Raw genomic sequence first — 20388 nt, 5'->3', positions numbered from 1 at the left:
TATGGCTCTGGGAAGAAGGAGAGCAAAAAGCGGAAATACCCTGGTCGTTAAGGGGTTAAGTACACTATTCCCACCAATTAATCATTATTATTATTATTATTTATTGTTATAGCGCCATTTATTCCATGGCGCTTTACATGTGAGGAGGGGTATACATAATAAAAACAAGTACAATAATCTTAAACAATACAAGTCATAACTGGTACAGGAGGAGTGAGGACCCGGCCCGCGAAGGCTCACAATCTACAAGGGATGGGTGAGAATACAGTAGGTGAGGGTAGAGCTGGTCGTGCAGCGGTTTGGTCGATTGGTGGTTACTGCAGGTTGTAGGCTTGTCGGAAGAGGTGGGACTTCAGGTTCTTTTTGAAGGTTTCGATGGTAGGTGAGAGTCTGATACAGTGGGGCAAAAAAGTATTTAGTCAGTCAGCAATAGTGCAAGTTCCACCACTTAAAAAGATGAGAGGCGTCTGTAATTTACATCATAGGTAGACCTCAACTATGGGAGACAAACTGAGAAAAAAAATCCAGAAAATCACATTGTCTGTTTTTTTAACATTTTATTTGCATATTATGGTGGAAAATAAGTATTTGGTCAGAAACAAAATTTCATCTCAATACTTTGTAATATATCCTTTGTTGGCAATGACAGAGGTCAAACGTTTTCTGTAAGTCTTCACAAGGTTGCCACACACTGTTGTTGGTATGTTGGCCCATTTCTCCATGATGTTTTTGGCTTTTCGCTTGGCAACACGGACTTTCAACTCTCTCCAAAGGTTTTCTATAGGGTTGAGATCTGGAGACTGGCTAGGCCACTCCAGGACCTTGAAATGCTTCTTACGAAGCCACTCTTTCGTTGCCCTGGTGGTGTGCTTTGGATCATTGTCATGTTGAAAGACCCAGCCACGTTTCATCTTCAATGCCCTTGCTGATGGAAGGAGGTTTGCACTCAAAATCTCACGATACATGGCCCCATTCATTCTTTCATGTACCCGGATCAGTCGTCCTGGCCCCTTTGCAGAGAAACAGCCCCAAAGCATGATGTTTCCACCACCATGCTTTACAGTAGGTATGGTGTTTGATGGATGCAACTCAGTATTCATTTTCCTCCAAACACAACAAGTTGTGTTTCTACCAAACAGTTCCAGTTTGGTTTCATCAGACTATAGGACATTCTCCCAAAACTCCTCTGGATCATCCAAATGCTCTCTAGCAAACTTCAGACGGGCCCGGACATGTACTGGCTTAAGCAGTGGGACACGTCTGGCACTGCAGGATCTGAGTCCATGGTGGCGTAGTGTGCTACTTATGGTAGGCCTTGTTACATTGGTCCCAGCTCTCTGCAGTTCATTCACTAGGTCCCCCCGCGTGGTTCTGGGATTTTTGCTCACCGTTTTTGTGATCATTCTGACCCCACGGGGTGGGATTTTGCGTGGAGCCCCAGATCGAGGGAGATTATCAGTGGTCTTGTATGTCTTCCATTTTCTAATTATTGCTCCCACTGTTGATTTCTTCACTCCAAGCTGGTTGGCTATTGCAGATTCAGTCTTCCCAGCCTGGTGCAGGGCTACAATTTTGTTTCTGGTGTCCTTTGACAGCTCTTTGGTCTTCACCATAGTGGAGTTTGGAGTCAGACTGTTTGAGGGTGTGCACAGGTGTCTTTTTATACTGATAACAAGTTTAAACAGGTGCCATTACTACAGGTAATGAGTGGAGGAAAGAGGAGACTCTTAAAGAAGAAGTTACAGGTCTGTGAGAGCCAGAAATCTTGATTGTTTGTTTCTGACCAAATACTTATTTTCCACCATAATATGCAAAAAAAATGATAAAAAAACAGACAATGTGATTTTCTGGATTTTTTTTTCTCAGTTTGTCTCCCATAGTTGAGGTCTACCTATGATGTAAATTACAGACGCCTCTCATCTTTTTAAGTGGTGGAACTTGCACTATTGCTGACTGACTAAATACTTTTTTGCCCCACTGTATGTTGTGGTAGAGGGTTCCAGAGTAGGGGTGATGCGCGAGAGAAATCTTGTATACGATTGTGGGAAGAGGAGATAAGAGGGGAGTAGAGTAGGAGATCTTGTGAGGATCGGAGGTTGCGTGTAGGTAAGTACCGGGAGACGAGGTCACAGATGTATGGAGGAGACAGGTTGTGGATGGCTTTGTATGTCATGGTTAGGGTTTTGTACTGGAGTCTCTGGGCAATGGGGAGCCAGTGAAGGGATTTACAGAGGGGATAAGCTGGGGAATAGCGGGGGGATAGGTGGATTAGTCGGGCAGCAGAGTTTAGAATAGATTGGAGGGGTGCGAGAGTGTTAGAGGGGAGGCCACAGAGCAGGAGGTTGCAGTAGTCAAGGCGAGAGATGATGAGGGCATGGAATAGGGTTTTTGCATATTCTTGGTTTAGGAATGTACGGATCCGTGAAATATTTTTGAGTTGAAGGTGGCAGGAAGTGGAAAGGGCTTGGATATGTGGTTTGAAGGAGAGATCAGCGTCAAGGATTACCCCGAGGCAGCGAGCTTGTGGGACTGGGGAGAGTGGGCAGCCATGCACTGTAATGGATAGGTTCGTTGGGGGGGGGTCACGTGAGATGGGGGAAAGATGATGAATTCTGTTTTGTCCATGTTAAGTTTCAGAAATCTGGCGGAGAAGAAGGATGAAATAGTGGACAGACATTGAGGGATTCTGGTTAGTAGGGAGGTGATATCTGGTCCAGAGATGTAGATATGTGTGTCATCAGCATAGAGATGATACTGAAAGCCATGAGATTCTATGAGCTGTTCCAGGCCAAAGGTGTAAATGGAGAAGAGCAGGGGCCCTAGGACTGAACCTTGTGGGACTCCGACAGATAGGGGGCGAGGTGAGGAGGTGGTGTGTGAGTGGGAGACACTGAATGTCTGGTCTGTTAGGTATGATGAGATCCAGAATAGGGCCAAGTCTGTGATGCCAAGGGATGAGAGGGTCTATAATATTAGGGAATGGTCCACTGTGTCAAAGGCAGCCGACAGGTCCAGGAGGAGGAGGACAGAGTAGTGTTGCTTGCTCTTGGCGGTTAAGAGGTCATTGGTGACCTTAGTTAGGGCAGTTAGAGTGGAGTGGTGTGACCGGAAGCCAGATTGTAAGCGGTCAAAGAGGGAGCAAGAAGAGAGATGGGAGGACAGTTCAAGGTAGACGTGTTGTTCCCGTAGTTTGGAGGCATAGGGGAGAAGTGATATAGGGCGATAGCTAGATACAGAGGATGGGTCAAGAGAGGGCTTTTTGAGGATAGGTGTGATTGAGGCATGTTTAAAGCTTGAGGGGAAAACACCAGTTGTTAGTGATAGGTTGAAGAGATGGGTTAGGGTTGGAATGAAGACTGTGGTGAGGTTTGGGATGAAGTGGGATGGGATCGGGTCAAGTGCACAGGTGGTGAGATGCGATCTTGAGAGTAGAGTGGAGAGTTGATCTTCTGTGATGGTGGAGAAGTTGGTTTTGGAGGTGGAGGGCTGAGTAGTTGGGAGGAAGGGCTCTGGGGGTTGTCAACCAAAACTGTCTCTGATGTTATCAACCTTCTGCTTGAAAAATGAGGCAAAGTCATCAGCGGAAATAAGTGGGGAGGGAGGAGGTGCTGGGGGACGGAGGAGAGAATTGAAGATGTTGAATAACTGTTTAGGGTTGTGAGACAAGGAGGATATGAGAGATGAGAAGTAGGTTTGTTTAGCTGTGGCGAGTGTGGTCTTGAAAGTAGTGAGGGACTGTTTGAATGCGATGAAGTGCTCATTGGAGTGGGATCTTTTCCATCTCTGCTCAGCAGCCCTGGAAGCTCGCCTCAGTTCTTTCCCAGTTTCAATTCACCTTCCCCGCTGTTACATTAGTTATTATGGATTTTTTCAGGAATGTTTTTGTCCAGAATAATCCCTATTTTTCCCACACATAGACATTTGATTAGATTGAGCTTTTCCATAAGCCTTTATCATGGTTCCGTAGACATCTTGCACTGGTGACCGAACACGTACAGTGGAAGCAAAGCTGCACTCTGGGCTCCAGTAGAAAGCAGCAATGCCTGCCTGCAGGGCCGGCGTCAGCACCCGGGCAACTGCTGGGGCCCTGGCGAGACAGGGGGGCCCATTCAGGGCCAGCCTTAGGGGTAGGCAGCTGCCTAGGGCCCCCGCTCCCCCAGGGGCCCTCAGCTAGCGGCACATCACGCAGCCACTATGGGGCCTCTGTGAGGCAGGGGGGCCCGCCTGTCGCCAGCGCCAACTCCCCCGTCGCCGCATTGAACTATACCGGCGTCTGCCGGTAAAGTTCAAAGCAAATGATGGAGGAGAGAGCATCACCTGACGCTCCCACTCCCATCATTCCCCACTCTGCCTCTGACACTGCAGCTGCGGGTGCACGATCACGTCATCACGCACTCGCTGTGTGTCAGGCAGTGCAGCGGCCGCCGAGACCGGAGCAGGGAGCAGCGCGGGCACGTTGAGAGGTGCGGAGTGTTTTTATTTTTATGTAACTATAACAGTGAGTACTGAACTATGGGGCCATTCTTGGGGGGAGGGGGGCTGTGCTGTATACTACATGTCTGTGCTGTATACTACATGGCTGTTATATACTACGTGGGCTGTGCTATATACTATATGGGCTGTTATATGCTACGTGGGCTGTGCTATATACTACATGGCTGTTATATACTACGTGGGCTGTGCTATATACTACATGGCTGTTATATGCTACGTGGGCTGTGCTATATACTACATGGCTGTTATATACTACGTGGGCTGTGCTATATACTACATGGCTGTTATATACTACGTGGGCTGTGCTATATACTACATGGCTGTTCTATATACTTCATGGGCCGTGTAATATACTATGTGGGCTGTGCTATATACTATATGGGCTGTTATATGCTACATGAGCTGTGCTATATACTACATGGCTGTTCTATATACTATGTAGGCTGTGTTATATACTATATGGGCTGTTATATGCTATGTGGGCTGTGCTATATACTACATGGCTGTGCTATATACTACGTGGGCCGTGTTATATACTACGTGGGCGTTTATATGCTACGTGGGCTGTGCTATATACTACATGGCTGTTCTATATACTACGTGGGCCGTGTTATATACTACATGGGCCGTGTTATATACTACGTGGGCCGTGTTATATACTATGTGGGCATTTATATGCTACATGGGCTGTGCTATATACTACATGGCTGTTCTATATACTACGTGGGCCGTGTTATATACTACGTGGGCTGTGTTATATAATATGTGGCTGTGCTATATACTATATTGGCTGTGATATGCTACATGGGCTGTGCTAAATACTACGTGGCTGTGTTATATGCTACCTGGGCTGTTATATTATTATTATTTATTGTTATAGTGCAAATATAATAATCTTAAACAATACAAGTCATAACTGGTACAGGAGAAGAGAGGACCCCGCCCGCGAAGGTTCACAATCTACAAGATATATACTACATGGCTGTGTTATATACTACGTGGACTGTGTTTATATGCAATCATGATTCGTGGTATGTGTTAAAGGGGGGGCCCACAGACTCTTTCGCCCGGGGCCCTCAAAAACCAGGAGCCGGCCCTGCCTGCTTATGGAAAGAGAAAGCAAGGTGTGGCCATAGCCTAAGGTCCAGGCGGGGTCGCACCCGCCCCCAATACTATGTTCTCCGGAGCGCCCCCTAGCGCCTGTGCACGTAACGCCACCTGCCAGGTCTCACCATTACAGACCGAGGCGCTGTACACAGCTCACATAACGCTGCCGCGGCTTCAGCAGCGGTCACGGCCTGTTCACACCACGGACTCACCGGTCTTGTGCGATTGATCTGCAGTGGAAAACCCCACATGCGATAACGTCCCAACTCGGAAGTGCAAAGGTGCGACACTCGTTACCATGGAAACCAGACACGCAACGTAAAGGAGTGTTTGCGTTCCACGAGTGAACGCAGTTTAGCAATCCTATTGGCTTCGAGCATATCACGTGATATCACCGCACTTCCAGCCATACTCTAGGTTTACACGTAGCTCCCGGTACCGGGGATAGGGAGGAATCATGGGTCGTATACACGGTGTTAGGTCGACATCACGTGATGTCACGGTCTGCACTCCCGCCTGTCCCGGGACCGTACATACAACCAGGCGGCATAGACACGTCACAGCGGGCAGCCAATGAGAGTGCGGGAGGCGGGGCGCTGCTCCCCGGGCACAGTGGGCGGTGACCGCACGAACGGCAGTGATCATGGTGCTCTCCAGCTCCCAGCACCTGCTGCTCTCCCTGTCCCTGGCGCTGTGCGCCTGCTTTCTGCTTCCCCGGATGTTTGGTGCCGGTGTGAAGGAGTCTGGCAAGCAGGAGGCCGGGAAGATGCCCCCACCCGGGCACGGCCGCCCCGCCAGCAGAGGTAACGGGGTGAGACCGGTATTTATGGATGTGTGCACGGGACCCGGCAGCAGTGTGACGGCTCTTGTCATTACTGCCCCCGTGCATTGCCACCTGTCATGTGTATGGGACTGATGGGGGAGACCGATGGCAGGACCCAAACTTACAGGTCACTGTAGACAAAAACCATGAGCTATGGCAGGGGGCCCCGTTCAGTGGTGATGGTAGTGGTGGTGGTGTCGGCGCGCGGGGGCCCCCGGTCAGTGGTGGTGGTGGCGGTGCGCGGGGTCCCCGGTCGGGGGTGGTGGCGGCGCGCGGGGTCCCGGGTCGGTGGTGGCGGGTGCGCGCAGGGTCCCCGGTCGGTGGTGGTGGCGCGCAGAGTCCCAGGTCGGTGGTGGTGGTGGCGGCGGCACGCGGGGTCCCCGGTCGGTGGTGGCCCCGGTCAGTGGTGGTGGTGGCGGCGAGCGGGGGCCCCGGTCAGTGGTGGTGGTGGCGGCGGCGGTGGCGCGCGGGGTCCCCGGTCGGTGGTGGTGGCGGCGCGTGGGGTCCCCAATCGGTGGTGGTGGTGGCGGCGGTGGCGCGCAGGCTCCCCGGTCAGTGGCGGTGGCGCGCGGGGTCCCCGGTCGGTGGTGGTGGTGGTGGCGGCGGCGCGTGGGGTCCCCGATCAGTGGTGGTGGTGGCGCGTGGGGTCCCCGATCAGTGGTGGTGGCGGCGGCGCGTGGGGTCCCCGATCAGTGGTGGTGGTGGCGGCGCGTGGGGTCCCCGATCAGTGGTGGCGGCGGCGCGCGGGGTCCCCGATCAGTGGTGGTGGTGGCGGCGGCGCGTGGGGTCCCCGGTCGGTGGTGGTGGCAGCGGCGCGTGGGGTCCCCGGTCGGTGGTGGTGGCGGCGGCGCGTGGGGTCCCCGATCGGTGGTGGCGGCGGTGGCGCGCAGGCTCCCCGGTCAGTGGCGGTGGCGCGCGGGGTCCCCGGTCGGTGGTGGTGGCGGCGGCGCGTGGGGTCCCCGATCAGTGGTGGTGGCGGCGGCGCGTGGGGTCCCCGATCAGTGGTGGTGGCGGCGGCGCGTGGGGTCCCCGATCAGTGGTGGTGGTGGCGGCGCGTGGGGTCCCCGATCAGTGGTGGCGGCGGCGCGCGGGGTCCCCGATCAGTGGTGGTGGTGGCGGCGGCGCGTGGGGTCCCCGGTCGGTGGTGGTGGCGGCGGCGCGTGGGGTCCCCGGTCGGTGGTGGTGGCGGCGGCGGCGGCGCGTGGGGTCCCCGGTCGGTGGTGGCCCCGGTCAGTGGTGGTGGTGGTGGCGGCGAGCGGGGGCCCCGGTCAGTGGTGGTGGTGGCGGCGGTGGCGCGCGGGGTCCCCGGTCGGTGGTGGTGGTGGCGGCGCGTGGGGTCCCCGATCGGTGGTGGCGGCGGCGCGTGGGGTCCCCGATCAGTGGTGGTGGTGGCGGCGGCGGCGCGTGGGGTCCCCGATCAGTGGTGGCGGCGGCGCGTGGGGTCCCCGATTGGTGGTGGTGGCGGCGGCGCGTGGGGTCCCCGGTCGGTGGTGGTGGCGGCGGCGGCGCGTGGGGTCCCCGGTCGGTGGTGGTGGCGGCGGCGCGTGGGGTCCCCGGTCGGTGGTGGTGGTGGCGGTGGCGTGCGGGGTCCCCGGTTGGTGGTGGTGGCGGCGGTGGCGCGCGGGGTTCCCGGTCGGTGGTGGCGGCGGCGGCGGCGCGTGGGGTCCCCGGTCGGTGGTGGCCCCGGTCGGTGGTGGTGGTGGTGGCGGCGAGCGGGGGCCCCGGTCGGTGGTGGTGGTGGTGGTGGCGGCGGTGGCGCGCGGGGTCCCCGATCAGTGGTGGCGGCGGCGCGTGGGGTCCCCGATTGGTGGTGGTGGCGGCGGCGCGTGGGGTCCCCGGTCGGTGGTGGTGGCGGCGGCGCGTGGGGTCCCCGGTCGGTGGTGGTGGCGGCGGCGGCGCGTGGGGTCCCCGGTCGGTGGTGGCGGTGGCGTGCGGGGTCCCCGGTTGGTGGTGGTGGCGGCGGTGGCGCGCGGGGTTCCCGGTCGGTGGTGGTGGCGGCATGCGGGGTCCCCGGTCAGTGGTGGTGGCGGCGGCGCGTGGGGTCCCCGGTCGGTGGTGGTGGCGGCGGCGCGTGGGGTCCCCGGTCGGTGGTGGTGGCGGCGGCGCGTGGGGTCCCCGGTCGGTGGTGGTGGCGGCGGCGCGTGGGGTCCCCGATCGGTGGTGGCGGCGGTGGCGCGCAGGCTCCCCGGTCAGTGGCGGTGGCGCGCGGGGTCCCCGGTCGGTGGTGGTGGCGGCGGCGCGTGGGGTCCCCGATCAGTGGTGGTGGCGGCGGCGCGTGGGGTCCCCGATCAGTGGTGGTGGCGGCGGCGCGTGGGGTCCCCGATCAGTGGTGGTGGTGGCGGCGCGTGGGGTCCCCGATCAGTGGTGGCGGCGGCGCGCGGGGTCCCCGATCAGTGGTGGTGGTGGCGGCGGCGCGTGGGGTCCCCGGTCGGTGGTGGTGGCGGCGGCGCGTGGGGTCCCCGGTCGGTGGTGGTGGCGGCGGCGGCGGCGCGTGGGGTCCCCGGTCGGTGGTGGCCCCGGTCAGTGGTGGTGGTGGTGGCGGCGAGCGGGGGCCCCGGTCAGTGGTGGTGGTGGTGGTGGCGGCGGTGGCGCGCGGGGTCCCCGGTCGGTGGTGGTGGTGGCGGCGCGTGGGGTCCCCGATCGGTGGTGGCGGCGGCGCGTGGGGTCCCCGATCAGTGGTGGTGGTGGCGGCGGCGGCGCGTGGGGTCCCCGATCAGTGGTGGCGGCGGCGCGTGGGGTCCCCGATTGGTGGTGGTGGCGGCGGCGCGTGGGGTCCCCGGTCGGTGGTGGTGGCGGCGGCGCGTGGGGTCCCCGGTCGGTGGTGGTGGCGGCGGCGCGTGGGGTCCCCGGTCGGTGGTGGTGGTGGCGGTGGCGTGCGGGGTCCCCGGTTGGTGGTGGTGGCGGCGGTGGCGCGCGGGGTTCCCGGTCGGTGGTGGCGGCGGCGGCGGCGCGTGGGGTCCCCGGTCGGTGGTGGCCCCGGTCGGTGGTGGTGGTGGTGGCGGCGAGCGGGGGCCCCGGTCGGTGGTGGTGGTGGTGGTGGCGGCGGTGGCGCGCGGGGTCCCCGATCAGTGGTGGCGGCGGCGCGTGGGGTCCCCGATTGGTGGCGGCGGCGCGTGGGGTCCCCGGTCGGTGGTGGTGGCGGCGGCGCGTGGGGTCCCCGGTCGGTGGTGGTGGCGGCGGCGGCGCGTGGGGTCCCCGGTCGGTGGTGGCGGTGGCGTGCGGGGTCCCCGGTTGGTGGTGGTGGCGGCGGTGGCGCGCGGGGTTCCCGGTCGGTGGTGGTGGCGGCATGCGGGGTCCCCGGTCAGTGGTGGCGGCGGTCGCCCCGATCAGTGGTGATGGCGCGGGGGGCCCGTCTGTTAGAGGAAACCTATTACAGACAGCCCTATAATATCTAACCATGGATTATTCTAAACCGGAGCTAGAATGAGTTCAGTGTAAAGACATAATAATCGCGGTGCAGGTGGCACACGGTCTCCCCCATACGTGACCATAGGGGTGGGCACCCTAGCCCTAATATAGGTAATGGCAGCCCACTCCTTGTCGTCTGGCCCGGCTGTAGGCCGCAGTTGACCCTAACACCACTGTTACAAATCTCCACTCAGACTAAGGCTATGTGCACACGTTGCAGTTTTGACTGTGGAATTTTCTGTGCAGATTCTGAATTTCTTGGCAGAAAACGCAGGTCAGAATCTGCACCTTTTTTTGGTCTGTGCACACGTTGCAGATTTTTGTGCAGATTTCTTCCTTTTTTTACCCCTGCAGATTTCTATTATGGAGTGGGTGCAGAAACGCAGCAGTTCTGCACAAAGAATAGACATGGTCCTTTTTTGAATCTGCTGCGTTTTCTGTGCAGAATTTTCTGCACCATTAGCATAGCATTTTTATTTTGCCATTAATTTACATTGAACTGCAAATCACTTGCAGATCTGCAGCATGACCTGTGACTGAGACCAAGCTTTCTGACCCTGGGCAGCACATTTCTCTCTAGAATCCCTTGATAGTCTTGACAGTTCATTGTACCCTGCACAGATGCTAGATACCTTTTGCCAGATGCAGCAAAGCAGCCCAGAACATAACAAATCCTCCTCCATGTTTCACAGTAGGGACTGCGTTCTTTTCTTGATATGCTTCATTTTTCCGTCTGTGAACATAGAGCTGATGTGCCTTGCCAAAAAGTTCCATTTTTGTCTCATTTGTCCATAGGACATTCTCCCAGAAGCTTTGTGGCTTGTGAACATTTCTGTGACCATTGTGGGTTTTTCTGTCAATAAAGGAGGGGTACCAATAATGTTGCCCACATGTGTATCTGTATGAGCTGCCTGGGGAGCGCCGGCGGATATCTATCTGTGTGGGCCACCCTGGTAATGTTCAGATGCTGTATCACACTTGTGACTTACCGTATTTTTCGGACTAAAAGACGCACTTTTTCCCCCCCAAAAAAGGGGGGAAAATGGGGGGTGCGTCTAATAGTCGCAATGCAGGCTTACCTAGGAGGCAGAGGTGCGGTGGCAGAGGTGCGGTTGCGGGGGTGTGGCGGCAGAGGAGGCGCAGTAAGCGGGGTCCCTTTCCCCGGTATGGTGATGCAGCAGGCCCGGTATGCAGCAGAGCCGGGTGAATCCTCTTGTTATCGGTGGTGGCGGCCATTTTCCGGAGGCCGCGCGTGCGCAGATGGAGCGCTCTGCTTCCCGGGGCTTCAGGAAAATAGCCGCCGCGATCTCCATCTGCGCACGCGCGGCCTCCCGCGGCCATTTTCCTGAAGCCCCGGGAGCAGAGCGCTTCATCTGCACACGCGCGGCCTCAGGAAGATGGCCGCGCCCACCGATAACGAGGATTCACCCGGCTCTGCTGCATACCGGGCCTGCTGCATCACCATACCGGGGAAAGGGACCCCACTTCCTGCGCCTCCTCTGCTGCCACACCCCCGCCACCGGACCTCTGCCACCGCACCTCTGCCACCTAGGTAAGCCTGCATGGTACGCCAGGGACCCCTCTCACGCCATACCTCTCACTGCACCTCCTGATCCCAGCACCTCCTGATCCCAGCACCTCCTGATCCCAGCACCTCCTGATCCCAGCACCTCCTGATCCCAGCACCTCCTGATCCCAGCACCTCCTGATCCCAGCACCTCCTGATCCCAGCACCTCCTGATCCCAGCACCTCCTGATCCCAGCACCTCCTGATCCCAGCACCTTCTCATCCCAGCACCTCCTCATCCCAGCATCACCCCACCTTGCCTCCTGTGACCCTGCTCTGCCACCGCCATAAGATACTGTAAATTCGGACAATAAGACGGACCCCCATGTTATAAAAAATCTTTTTTTCTGCAATTTTCACCCCAAATTTGGGGTGCGTCTTATGGTCCGGTGCGTCTTATAGTCCGAAAAATACGGTATGTTTTTTGCTCTAAATATCTAAAGGTATGTGCACACAATGCGGAAAACGCTGCGGACTCGCAGCTGCGGGTCCGCAGTAGTTTCCCATGAGTTTACATTGCAATGTAAACCTATGGGAAACAAAGAACGCTGTGCACATGCTGCGGAAAAAAACGCGCGGAAATGCAGCAGTTTACATTCTGCAGCATGTCACTTCTTTCTGCGGATTCCACAACTGCTCCTATAGAAAACCACAGTTGTAAAACTGCAGTGAAATGCGATAAATCTGTAGCAAAAACGCAGCGTTTTTGACCTGCAGATATATCAAATCTGCTGCGGAAAAATGCGCAGTGGACCATTATACGTGTGCACATATCCTTAGAATAAAGCCTCCACCACATTCTGTCCGGCCCTATAACCCCTGTTCAGTGGAGCGTTCGGTCAGTAGCCTGACACCAGGTTCTTCCTCACACCACGCTCCCCTTTCTGACTCTGGGAAGGCTCTGAGGCATTAACGTAACTTCTCTATACAGCAAATTTGTAGAGTAAATCTGGTTTTGCAACAATTGTCTTGAGGTATTTGCCCTTTCACATTTTTAATCCTGTTTTTCCATTTGTGCTGCAGATTTTGATGTTTTTTAGGTGTGTAGAAAGGGCTGGTGTATTACAGGCCTCAGACGTGGATCTATTGGTGAGGCGTGAGCCATTAGCACGGCTTCCGATTCCGTCTTTTCCTGTTGTTCAGAAGCAGACAGTGATTCTGATAAATGGAAGGCTTTTATCTCATTAGATTGGTCAGACATTACACTGCTGATGGAGGGATTTGGGATGATGCATTTTTATAGATAAAACAAGAGCGTATGTATTCAGGATCTTCCTTAGAAGGGTTTCCTTGTGACACCATATGAAGTATAAGCGTAGCGGGCCACTAATTAGCCACAGCGCTCCGCTTCAGGAGACCTGGTGCCAACATGGCTGGAACACCTTTGGTGCGGGAGGTGAATATCTGTGGTTTTTATTTTACACTGGGGAGTATATTATTAATTTAAAGCAGCACTCCAGCGTCTTTATTTTTTTTTTCCAGTGCAGGAGTGTTGCAGCCACTGTCTTCAGCTATAAGGTAACGTTCACACTAGCGTTATGATAGTGTGCGTCGGGTTAGCGTCGGGCGACGCACGCGTCATGCGCCCCTATATTTAACATGGGGGACGCATGCGTTTTTGTTTGTTGCGTTGTGCGACGCATGCGTCTTTTTTGCCGCAAGCGTCGGACCAAGAAAACGCAACAAGTTGCATTTTTCTTGCGTCCGATTTTCGGCAAAAAACGACGCATGCGTCGCAAAACGCAGCGTTTTTGCGTGCGTTGTGCGTTGCGTCGCCGACGCAGCGGCACACAACGCTAGTGTGATCGTAGCTTACCGGCACCTCTCCTGAGTAGTGTCTCCTGGCTCTCCCAGAAAACATTGGAGCGATGCGGCAGGTCACAACCTGCAGAAGACTGACCGAAGCAGCAGGGGGGAACAGATGAGGTCAGCGGCTGGTTAGTATGACTGACCGAAGCAGCAGGGGGGAACAGATGAGGTCAGCGGCTGGTTAGTATGACTGACCGAAGCAGCAAGGGGGAACAGATGAGGTCAGCGGCTGGTTAGTATGACTGACCGAAGCAGCAGGGGGGAACAGATGAGGTCAGCGGCTGGTTAGTATGACTGACCGAAGCAGCAAGGGGGAACAGATGAAGTCAGCGGCTGGTTAGTATGACTGACCGAAGCAGCAAGGGGGAACAGATGAAGTCAGCGGCTGGTTAGTATGACTGACTGACCGAAGCAGCGGGGGGAACAGAGGAGGTCAGCGGCTGGTTAGTATGACTGACTGACCGGAGCAGCAGGGGGGGAACAGATGAGGTCAGCAGCTGGTTAGCATGACTGACTGAAGCAGCAGGGGGGGAACAGATGAGGTCAGCAGCTGGTTAGCATGACTGACTGACCGAAGCAGCACGGGGGAACAGATGAGGTCAGCGGCTGGTTAGTATCACTGACTGACCGGAGCAGCAGGGGGGGAACAGATGAGGTCAGCGGCTAGTTATGACTGACTGACTGAAGCAGTGGGGGAACAGATGAGGACGGCGGCTGGTTAGTATATGATTGACTGACTGACTAGAGCAGTGGGGGAACAGATGGGGACGGCGGCTGGTTAGTATAAGACTGACTGACAGGAGCGGCCGGGGGGAACAGATAAGGACGGCGGCGGGTTAGTCTAAGACTGACCGAAGCGGCGGGGGGGAACAGATGAGGACGGCGGCGGGTTAGTATAAGACTGGGGGCAAAGAACATACATTAGTGACAACACTCAAGCTCTGCAATAAAGAGAAAACCCTAGAGAGCTGCTTTAAGGCTACGTTCACACTAGTGTTGTGCGTCGGCAACGCAACGCACCGAAAAACGCGTGCAAACGCACGCAAAAACGCTGCGTTTTTCGACGCGTGCGTCTTTTTTTGACGAAAATCGGACGCAAGAAAAATGCAACTTGTTGCGTTTTCTTGGTCCGACGCTAGCGTCAAAAAAGACGCACGTGTCGGAAAACGCAACAAACAAAAACGCATGCGTCCCCCATGTTAAACATAGGGGCGCATGACGCGTGCGTCGCCGCTGCGTCACCCGACGCTAGCGCGACGCACACTAGCCGAACGCTAGTGTGAACGTAGCCTAAGAAGGGAGTTGTCAAATGGACAAACCATTTAAGATTTCCCTTCATTGGAATGAAGGGGTTTAGGCCAGCCACTGAAAAACAACCCCGTTACATTATCCCTCCTCTACCAAATATTTTATTCATCACAATTCAGTCACACAGGTAACGTTCTTCCAGCATTCACCAAACCAGACTTGCCTACAGGGCAGTGGAGTTGGAGCCTATTTTGGTGGAGTTGGTGTCATGAAATTGAGGAGTTGTAGGTTTGGCTTAGACTCCACAGCCCTGCTTGTCTATCAGCCAGATAAAGCATGAAGCGTCCCTTCATAGGGCACATTTCCAGTGGCATCATGCTTTCCCCACTCCATCCAATGTAAAGCTTACATGGAAACCCATGCAACGACCCGGTGCTAGTTTTTTATGCCGATTCTAATGGCAGAGGACGTATGCAGCTCAGCAGGTAAAGGGATGTTCCCACTAGCAAAGTACACTGCTCAAAAAATAAAAGGAACACTAAAATCCCACATCCTAGATATCACTGAATGAAATATTCCAGTTGTAAATCTTTAATCATTACATAGTGGAATGTGTTGAGAACAATAAAACCTAAAAAATTATCAACGTAAATCACAACTAATATCCCACGGAGGTCTGGAGCTGGAATGATACTCAAAATCAAAGTGGAAATGCCTCAAGAGAAGGAAATGATGCTCAGAAGTGTGTGCCTATATGACCTCCCTACAATGCCTGAGCATGCTCCTGATGAGGCGGTGGATGTTCTCCTCAAGGACCTCCTCCCAGGCGTGGACTAAGGCATCTGCCAACTCCTGGGCAGTCTGCGGTGTGACGTTGGTGGATGGTGCGAGACATGATGTCCCAGATGTGTTCAATCGGATTCAGGTCTGGGGAACGGGTGGGCCAGTCCATAATTCAATGCCCTCATCTTGCAGGAACTGCTGACACACTCCAGCCACATGTCTGGCATTGTCCTGCATTAGGAGGAACCCAGGGCCAACCGCACCAGCATATGGTCTCACAAGGGGTCTGAGGATCTCATCTCGGTACCTAATGGCAGTCAGGCTACCTCTGGCGAGCACATGGAGGGCTGTGCGGCCCTTCAAAGAAATGCCACCCACACCATTACTGACCCACTACCAAAATGGTCATGCTGAAGGATGTTGCAGATCGCTCTCCAGATTCTGTCACGTGCTCAGTGTGAACCTGCTTTCATCTGTGAAGAGCACAGGGAGCCAGTGGCGAATTTGCCAATCCTGGTGTTCTGTGGCAAATGCTAAGCGTCCTGCATGGTGTTAGGCTGTGAACACAACCCCCATCTGTGGACGTCGGGCACTCAGACAATCCTCATGGAGTCAGTTTCTAAACGTTTGTGCAGACACATGCACATTTGTGGCCTGCTGGAGGTCATTTTGCAGGGCTCTGGCAGTGCTCCTCCTGTTCTTCCTTGCACAAAGGCTGAGGTTGCGTTCCAGCTGCTGGGTTGTTGCCCTCCTACAGCCCCCTCCACGTCTCCTGGTGTACTGGCCTGTCTCCTGGTAGCGCCTCTGGACACTACGCTGACAGACACAGCAAATCACCTTGCCACAGCTCACATTGATGTGCCATCCTGGATGAGCTGCACTACCTGAGCCACTTGTGTGGGTTGTAGAGTCCGTCTCATGCTACTTGTGTGAAAGCACAACCAACATTCAAAAGTGACCAAAACATCAGCCAGAAAGCATTGGTACTGAGATGTGGTCTGTGGTCCCCACCTGCAGAACCACTCCTTTGAGTGTGTCTTGATAATTGCCAATAATTTCCATCTGTTGTCTATTCCATTTGCACAACAGCATGTGAAATGGATTGTCAAACAGTGTTGCTTCCTAAGTGGACAGTTTGATTTCACAGAAGTTTCATTTACTTCTATTGTTTAACCCCTTAGTGACGGAGCCAAATTCTTAAAATCTGACCAGTGTCACTTTATTTGGTAATAACTCTGGAATGCTTCAACATATCCCAGTGATTTTGAGATTGTTTTTTTCGTGACACATTATACTTTATGATAATGGTAAATTTAGGTCAATGTTTTACGTTTATTTGTAAAAAATATCAGAGCTTTGAGAAGAATGTTAAAAATTTGCAGTTTTCAAACTTTGAATGATTATCCCTTTAATCTAGATAGTCATACCACAACAAAACATTAATAAATAACATTTCCCACGTGTGCTTTACATCAGCATCATTTGTAAAATGTTCTTTTATTTTGTTAGTATTTTAGGAGGTTTCAAAATGTAGCAGTCATTTTTCATTTTTCATTTTTTTTCAGGGAAATTTACAAAATGTATTTTTTTTTTTAGGGACATATCCATGTTTGAAGTGCCTTTAGGGGTCCCATATATTGGGAAACCCCCAAAAGTTACACCATTTTAAAAATGGCACCCCCTGACATATTGAAAGCTGCAGTCAGGTAGTTTATTAACCCTTCAGGTGATTTTCAGGAATTAATGCAAAGTGGCATGACAGAAATGAAAATGTGTATTTTTACCACCTGTCAGCTATAGTGCACAGCCGACAGCTGCTGGATTGTCACCTGAATGGGGATGCTATTCTCTTTTATATTTCAGGTAAGTTAAAGGTACCGTCACACATAACGATATCGTTAACGATATCATTGCTTTTTGTGACGTAGCAACGATATCGTTAACGAAATCGTTATGCGTGACAGCGCCCAACGATCAGGCCCCTGCTGGGAGATCGTTGGTCGCTGGGGAATGATCAGGACTTTATTTTGTCGCTGGATCACCCGCTGACATCGCTGAATCGGCGTGTGTGACACCGATCCAGCGATGTCTTCACTGGTAACCAGGGTAAATATCGGGTTACTAAGCGCAGGGCTGCGCTTAGTAATCCGATGTTTATCCTGGTTACCATTGTAAAAGTAAAAAAAAAACACTACATACTTACATTCCTGTCGCGTCCTTCAGCGTCCGCTTCCCTGCGTCCCCCAGTGTCGGTGCCGGCCGTAAAGCAGAGCACAGCGGTGACGTCACCGCTCTGTTTACCCTGGTTACCCGGGGACTTCGGCATCGTTGGTCGCTGGAGAGCGTCTGTGTGACAGCTCTCCAGCGACCACACATCGACTTAACAACGATCACGGCCAGGTCATATCGCTGGTCGTGATCGTTGGTAAATCGTATAGTGTAACGGTACCTTAAGACATATTGGCGGTCATTAAGGAGTTAAGTGTTCCCTTTAATTTTTTTTGAGCAGTGTATATCTTAAATACTAGATCTTGGAATAAAAGTAATTTCTACAATTGGGTGTGTTTAAGAAAACAAAAATGTTCCTGTGCTAGTATAATCTAGTAAATGTAGTGTCTGACTGTACAGGAACATGCATACTTAAACCCATATTCAATATCTAGGGCACCAGAAAACAGAATCGTATACATCAAACACAGAGGACAACTACAGTATAAAGTGCCAAATTAAAAATAAACGTTATTAAACATTATTAAAAGCGCAAAGGTGTCCAAGGTATCTGCTTACAAAGCAGGGACAGCCACTTAATATTTGGTTGCACATCCTTTGGAATAAATAACTGAAATCAATTGCTTCGTATAACCATCAATAAGCTGCTTGTACCTCTGGAATTTTGGACCACTCTTCTTTAGCAAACTGCTCCAGGTCACTCATATTTGAAGGGTGCCTTCTCCAAACAGCAATTTTTTTTTTTTTAAGATCTCTCCACAGGTGTTCAATGGGATTTAGATCCGGACTCAATGCTGGCCACTTCATAACTGTAGTATTTTCTTTCATTCCATTTCTGGGTGCTTCTTGAAGTATGTTTGGGGTCATTGTCCTATTAAAAGATCCATGACCTAGGACACAAACTTAGCTTTCTGACGCTTGGCTCTACATTGCAACCAAAAATCCATTGGTAATCTTCAGATTTCATGATGCCTTGCACACAGTCAAGGCACCTAGTGCTAGATGCAGCAAAACAACCCCAAAACATCTTTGAATCACCACCATATTTGACTGTAGGTACTGTGTTCTTTTCTTTGTAGGCCTCATTCCATTTTCGGTAAACAGTAGAACGATGTGTTTACCGAAACTATCTATCTTGGTCTCGCCTTTTTCGCTGGAGGATTTTTGGCAAACTGCAGTCTACCTTTTTTATGTCTGTGTCAGCAGTGGTTTCCTCCTGGGTCTCCTTCAATTGCGTTCCATTTCATTCAAAGGTTGACTTATAGTTTGCATTGACACTAGTGCACCTGGAGCCTACAGGACAGCTTGAATTTCTTTGGAGCTTGATTGGGGCTTCTTATCCACAATCCAAACCATCCTGTGCTGCAACCGTTCATCAATATTTTTATTTTAATTAATTACACACACACACACACACACACACACACACACACACACACACACTGCTGTCCATGTCCAGGGAGGTCAGCTACAGTCCCATGGGTTGTAATCTTCTTGATTATGTTGCGTGTTATGGCTGGCAATCAGGCAACACAGCGTGCAGTAATCAGCGCACATACAGAGATCTGGCAATAACCAGAAACAATAGGACGAGCTCTGAGACTTGGAATCTCTGTAGACTGCAGTACCTGATCTATCCTCACACAACTATAAGCAGCAGTGGATTGCGCCTATCACTACCTATGCAACTCGACACTGCCTGAGGAGCTGACTAGCCTGAAGATAGAAATACAAGCCTGACTTACCTCAGAGAAATACCCCAAAGGAATAGGCAGCCCCCCACATATGACTGTTAGCAAGATGAAAAGACAAACGTAGGAATGAAATAGATTCAGCAAAGTGAGGCCCGATATTCTAGACAGAGCGAGGATAGCAAAGAGAACTATGCAGTCTACAAAAAACCCTAAAACGAAAACCACGCAAAGGGGCAAAAAGACCCACCGTGCCGAACTAACAGCACGGCGGTGCACCCCTTTGCTTCTCAGAGCTTCCAGCAAAAGTTAATAGCAAGCTGGACAGAAAAAACAGAAAACAAACTAGAAGCACTTATCTAGCAGAGCAGCAGGCCCAAGGAAAGATGCAGTAGCTCAGATCCAACACTGGAACATTGACAAGGAGCAAGGAAGACAGACTCAGGTGGAGCTAAATAGCAAGGCAGCCAACGAGCTCACCAAAACACCTGAGGGAGGAAGCCCAGAGACTGCAATACCACTTGTGACCACAGAAGTGAACTCAGCCACAGAATTCACAACAGTACCCCCCCCTTGAGGAGGGGTCACCGAACCCTCACCAGAACCCCCAGGCCGACCAGGATGAGCCACATGAAAGGCACGAACAAGATCTGGGGCATGGACATCAGAGGCAAAAACCCAGGAATTATCTTCCTGAGCATAACCCTTCCATTTGACCAGATACTGGAGTTTCCGTCTAGAGACACGAGAATCCAAAATCTTCTCCACAATATACTCCAATTCCCCCTCCACCAAAACAGGGGCAGGAGGCTCCACAGATGGAACCATAGGTGCCACGTATCTCCTCAACAACGACCTATGGAATACATTATGTATGGAAAAGGAGTCTGGGAGGATCAGACGAAAAGACACCGGATTGAGAATCTCAGAAATCCTATACGGACCAATAAAACGAGGTTTAAATTTAGGAGAGGAAACCTTCATAGGAATATGACGAGAAGATAACCAAACCAGATCCCCAACACGAAGTCGGGGTCCCACACGGCGTCTGCGATTAGCGAAAAGCTGAGCCTTCTCCTGGGACAAGGTCAAATTGTCCACTACCTGAGTCCAGATCTGCTGCAACCTGTCCACCACAGAATCCACACCAGGACAGTCCGAAGACTCAACCTGTCCTGAAGAGAAACGAGGATGGAACCCAGAATTGCAGAAAAATGGAGAGACCAAGG

The 20388-nt window shown here is 53.1% G+C and overlaps 2 protein-coding genes across 6 annotated transcripts in view; one reads left to right on the top strand and one right to left on the bottom strand.

Moving 5' to 3' along the window:
- The window catches only part of CAPS2 (calcyphosine 2), a 166313-nt gene extending 160420 nt beyond the window's left edge, over positions 1–5893 (bottom strand). For 2 of the 4 annotated variants that reach the window (XM_069764577.1, XM_069764580.1), the window contains exon 1: positions 5814–5893. The gene's annotated coding sequence lies outside the window, so the exon portion shown is untranslated. The remainder of the gene's footprint in view (positions 1–5813) is intronic. The other 2 variants (XM_069764578.1, XM_069764581.1) reach the window with 1 other exon arrangement.
- A 95-nt stretch (positions 5894–5988) lies between these two features.
- CCDC107 (coiled-coil domain containing 107) overlaps positions 5989–20388 on the top strand; it is a 30289-nt gene continuing 15889 nt past the window's right edge. Inside the window, exon 1 of one of the 2 annotated variants that reach the window (XM_069764574.1) lies at positions 5989–6404. In XM_069764574.1, the coding sequence (XP_069620675.1) occupies positions 6245–6404 (160 nt within the window). In that variant the 5' untranslated portion in view covers positions 5989–6244. The remainder of the gene's footprint in view (positions 6405–20388) is intronic. The other variant, XM_069764575.1, reaches the window with a different exon arrangement.

The sequence above is a fragment of the Ranitomeya imitator genome, chromosome 4 (genome assembly GCF_032444005.1).
Source record: "Ranitomeya imitator isolate aRanImi1 chromosome 4, aRanImi1.pri, whole genome shotgun sequence".
Lineage (NCBI taxonomy): Eukaryota > Metazoa > Chordata > Amphibia > Anura > Dendrobatidae > Ranitomeya > Ranitomeya imitator.
This window is presented reverse-complemented; position numbering and strand designations above follow the sequence as displayed.